This window comes from Arachis ipaensis, chromosome B1 (assembly GCF_059453495.1).
Source record: "Arachis ipaensis isolate K30076 ecotype BB chromosome B1, ASM5945349v1, whole genome shotgun sequence".
NCBI lineage: Eukaryota > Viridiplantae > Streptophyta > Magnoliopsida > Fabales > Fabaceae > Arachis > Arachis ipaensis.
Window position 1 is genome coordinate 27,181,838 of NC_142436.1, and position 5,073 is coordinate 27,186,910.

General features: G+C 36.5%; 1 protein-coding gene across 1 annotated transcript; it reads left to right on the forward strand.

Annotated features, from left to right (window-relative positions):
- Nucleotides 1-2,021: 2,021 nt before the first annotated feature.
- On the forward strand, nt 2,022-4,333 carry LOC107617406 (cyclin-D1-1). Its single transcript, XM_016319166.3, has 5 exons — nt 2,022-2,617; nt 2,812-2,898; nt 2,978-3,293; nt 3,390-3,505; nt 3,836-4,333. Exons 1-5 carry the CDS (start codon nt 2,318-2,320, stop codon nt 3,989-3,991), a joined length of 975 nt encoding a protein of 324 aa, XP_016174652.1. The 5' UTR covers nt 2,022-2,317; the 3' UTR covers nt 3,992-4,333.
- The last annotated feature ends 740 nt before the right edge of the window (nt 4,334-5,073 follow it).

The window sequence follows — 5,073 nt, forward strand, 5'->3', positions numbered from 1 at the left end:
TGTGTCCCTTTAGGTTTTCCTTGGGGTTTTCCTTATTTTATTATATGTATATATTGCTATGCTCGGACCGGTTATCTTCGCAGCCGGATTTTGAGTCTTGATATTCCTGTTTTTGACACTCCTTTGTACATATATGATCTCGCGTTAGCTTATCCCTGTTCGTTACGTTATCGATCGGAGTGTTGCACGTTCGAGTTACGGTTTTTGTTTACCCCTTTTTCTATAAAGGCTCCTAGTTATAATCAATCATTCATACTACTATACGAACTAAATTTTGGTTTTAGAGGTCATAATACATTGCCATCTCTGAATTATGACTTAAGCATAAGACTCTGTATGGTAGGGTCTTATAAGGGTGTGGATACCTCTCCCTAACATGACGCGTTTTGACGAGTGAGTGTGGGGGGCTTAGGCTATCATCCCTATCATCAAAGACAAAACCGTGAGGCCTTGTGTGCCAAAGCGGACAATATCATGCTAGCGGGTGATCTGGGCTGTTACAGATGGTATCAGAGCCAGAACCCAGATCGATGTGCCAGCGAGGGCGCTGGGCTCCCTTAGGGGGTGGATTGTAAGGCCCACATCGGTTGGAGAGGGGAACGAAGCATGCCTTATAAGGGTGTGGATACCTCTCCCTAACATGACGCGTTTTGACAAGTGAGTGTGGGGGGCGTAGGCTATCATCCCTATCGTCAAAGACAAAACCGTGAGGCCTTGTGTGCCAAAGCGGACAATATCATGCTAGCGGGTGATCTGGGCTGTTACACCTCTGCTCCTTTCCACCTATCATCAACCAAACAAATGCATCAAAGCCTTGGCATAATCATCAGATTTTGCATCTTTCATAACATCAACTAAATCTTGCAAAAATCTCATGAAAATGCATAAAATTAACAATGTTTGATTGAATCAAGACAAGTATGAATTTCTCATCCAAACACTTACTTATTGCCTAAAAATGCATGAAAACTAAGTCAAAACTAATGAAAAAGGCTTGTGAAACTAACCTAAGATGACTTGTCATCAACCACCAATACACTTTTTTTATCACACTCATGCACTCTTTTTTTTTCTCTCTCGGTTGCTTAGCCCTTCAGCACACTCAGTATGCATTAATGGAAGGGAAGAAAAATGAATTTATAATGGATTTAGGGCTCTCGCTGGTTACCTGGGTGGGGGTTGTTCCCTGCATGCAGACAGGTCTGCAACACCCCCGCCCAGTGCTGCTACTGCAACATTGAAACCCTACAACCACTTCACGAGTTTCACAGCACCACGTTCCTGGCGTGTTGGCAGGGGTTTGCCACCCATCCCTAGTCGTCACATCACCACGATCCCTGCGTGTTGACGGGGTGCTAACACACTCTTGACCGGTTCGGACACCATGCTCCTGGCGTGTTGACTCCAATCTACATTTCGGCAAAATACTTTCTTCATCAATATTCAGCCAATACGTCAAAAAGAGTTCCATAAAAAAAAATAATTTCTATTAATATGTTTCTAGATAATTATTTTGATGAAAGGTTGAAAACTTTACTTGATGTCAAATTTAGGCGCCAAATGCGAGGTTGATATAGCATTATTCAAAACTAGAAAATAAGAAATCTACCAAAAGTTATGGTAGGAGGCTGTTTTTTTCCCCTCGTGTAATAGAAGAAGAGAAGCTGCCAATAATTCACATTGTACACGAATAGCTTGCTAAAAAATTAATAAAAGAAAAAGAAAAAGAAAAAAGAAGAAAAAGAATGCCCCTGATCTTGAGTCTTGAAGAAGGAGAATCAATGCCTTTTTCGAGTGGTCCTACTGATTTTGGCTGCTCTTGTTAGAACGAAATTTCTTGCGAAGTTCTTTGAGGCCCCTTTAGATTCTGCTTTTCCAGTCCATTTAATTTCACTATGTACGCAATGCCCGTATCCCACCTAAAATAATAATGATAATAATAACAATAAATAAATAATAAAAATAACGTTAATATATAGGAGATTTTAATTATTTCTTCACTGCCACTTGATAACTCGAATATCGAATTACATGTTTTCAAAATTTAAAAGGTTTAAATGCACACGAGCCAATGTTACAGGATTAATTGCATTCTTTTTTCCAAAAAGAACACATTAATATTATGTTAATAATGCAATGCATGTTCGTTGTTAGGTTCTCAATTATAGATATGAACAAATTATACATTATAGTAAGGCACTGACCATTGTTATATCGACATAACGAATTAAATTCCCTATATATATATATATAATGGTACATGATTGGTCCTGTATCCATATCTTGTATTCTCTACTGAAAGACTCTCTCAGTCACCATGTCTGTCTCCCCAAAACACTCAGCTTGTACTCTTCTTGACTTGCACTGCAATGAAGCAACAAGCGATGTGGTGTACTTGGATTCCAACATTCACAGCAACTATGAATTCGACGATGCTGGTTCGAACAATGCTCTTCTATGGAGCGACTCTGGTAGTGTCGATGAAGAAGACCGTCTCTTAAGCTTGTTAGACTCTGAACTTGATCAAGTTCAGGAAAGAACAAGGTCTCTAATACAACTTCGCAAGACTAAGTGGCTGCGCAATGCGCGAGAAGAAGCCATAAATTGGATCCTAAAGGTGCATGCATTCTTTGCTAATTTCTAGTTACTAAGTACAAACTAACCCCGGCCGGGTTTGTGAGTTTCATTTAAGAGAACACACAGAAGGGAAGGAGTTCGAAGATCCCTTCTCTGTATTCGTTTTCAAAATGAAACTTACGCGCGCGCCTCGAGTCTAGTAATTGTAACAATGTTTATCACTATATTATGCAGGTATGTGCATACTACAGTTTTAGACCTGAGACGGCATATCTTTCTGCAATTTATCTTGATCGTTTCCTTTTGTCGCACACATTGAAGGTATCACGGCGTTAATTATGTCGAAAATCAATACATTATGATTATTACATGATGTCAATTTTGATTCAAATTTGTGCAGCAAGATAAAACATGGCCTCTGCAGCTGCTATCAGTTGCATGCCTTTCGCTCGCAGCGAAAATGGAAGAAACCAAGGTGCCTCTGCTATTGGACCTACAAATGGTTGAGCCAAGGTTCTTGTTTAGGCCGAAAACAGTTCAGAGGATGGAGCTTCTGGTTATGGCAACTCTCAAGTGGCAACTCCGAGTTATAACAAAGCCTTTCGATTTTGCTCATCTTTTCATTCTTAGACTTTCTTGTTCTTCAGCTTCCACATTAGGAGATTTAAATTATCTTGCTTCTCGTGTGTCTGATGTTATCTTTAAAACATGTTTAGGTATCATGACTAATCTCCTTACTGTTATCTAAGTTCACTTCCATTAATATCTTAATCATTGCTTGGTGCTAATAACTTCAGTGAATAACTACACAGTTATGGATTTCTTGGAGTTTTCACCTTCCACAATAGCAGCAGCGGCTCTGTTATATGTAACAGATCAATATGTTGATGACCTTAAACTACATGGCTTCCACAAGAATATAAGAATTGTAAGTGTTAAGTAACATGTTATGTCGTGGATTTCACTAAATAAAGATGTTTAAATAAAAGAGAGTTACAGTCTCTCTATTTCTCTATACATTCTTACTCTGTATCAGAATCTTCACCTTTTATGAAAGGAATATAAAATATTAGACATATACATTGTTTAACAAGATTACAAAATGAGTAAAGTAATCTATTTTGGGGGACAAAATTTAACCCTTTTTTTCCTTCTTTTAAATGTCTGTAATTTCTTTTATAAAATACTTATCAATCAAACAATTAAAGAGATTACTGTTGTATATTCTTAATCTTTCTGTGTTTTTTATTGAATATAGGATATGGTGCAGAAATGTCACAACCTTATGAAGCAGACAATTCAGAGATCGGAATATATTTTGCCAAAGACTACTCTTCAGTTAATGCCCCCAAGTCCAACTTGTGTGCTTGATCTTGCAGATATGCAAGATAATCATAGTGCTACTCACAAATGAAGATTTAGAGGAGTCACTATAGCCAAGGAAATTTTGAACATGGCTTTCAAATTGTTCATTATTGCTTATTGATTGGTGTGAGAGTGTGTGTATCTTCAATAAGGCTCATCATGAAATTAAAAGTTCTGAACCAATGAAAAAAAAATGGAATGGATGTTGTCGCTCCTATTTTGATAATGTCACTCTTTTTATTACACATTTATACAAATATATAATGCAAAATAAAATGTGAGTGACATTATAAAAATGGAAGTGATGTTGTTATTCTTAAAAAATGTGTTAGATAATTCTATGATGTTGAATTATTTTTTGTGAAATAAATAACAAGGTGTGCTTTTTTTCTGTGTGAATTCTAATACGACTTCTCACTCAATAATTCTGTAAAATTTTTGCATAGATTTTTTTTGTCTTATTCTAAATATTTTTAAGGTTTAACACAAAAATCAAATTTTAAATTTTGTGATCATAAAATTTTTTATAAGATATTTTAATGTAATTTTATAAGATGTTACAATACTATTTCTTTCAAAAGATTAATACGATAAAAGAAGACTAGCTAGTATCTCTAACGCTATCACAGAAAGTAGTGAGTTTCCTCTAGTGCTATAGTTAGCTCGGTAGGTGGAATATTGCATGGTTAACTCACTGATTAAGTGTTCGTTGCTTTAACCATGTCGGATCAGGTTAATAAAGTTTTGGGAAAAAGACAAATAGGTCCCTGACTTTTCAAACTTTTGACAAATACATCCCTGACAAAATTTAAATACAAAAAAGTCCCTGACTTTAACAAACGGAGGACAATTTAGTCCTTCCGTCTATTTGCCTCTCATACACCAAACGGAACTTGCTGACGTGGCTGAAACGGTGTCCAGGTGTCCGTTACGGTGCCACGCTGGAAGGGAAATAAAGTTCGAAGGACAAATAAGTCCTTGACGTCATTTTACAAATAAAGTTCGAAGGACAAATAGGTCCTTGAGAATTTTTTTTCAAAATTAATAAATTCCTTTCCTAAATTCTCTTATCTACCTCTCTCCATTTTTATATTTCTCTCTACTATTTTTACTCTATATATAATTATATTT

What these genes read in the sequence shown, in the direction of transcription:
- LOC107617406 (XM_016319166.3), top strand. Translation starts at nt 2,318, where the DNA reads ATGTCTGTCTCCCCAAAACACTCAGCTTGTACTCTTCTTGACTTGCAC. An exon ending in CCATAAATTGGATCCTAAAG is followed by an intron (nt 2,618 to 2,811) that starts GTGCATGCATTC and finishes TATATTATGCAG; the next exon opens with GTATGTGCATACTACAGTTT. An exon ending in TATCTTTAAAACATGTTTAG is followed by an intron (nt 3,294 to 3,389) that starts GTATCATGACTA and finishes ATAACTACACAG; the next exon opens with TTATGGATTTCTTGGAGTTT.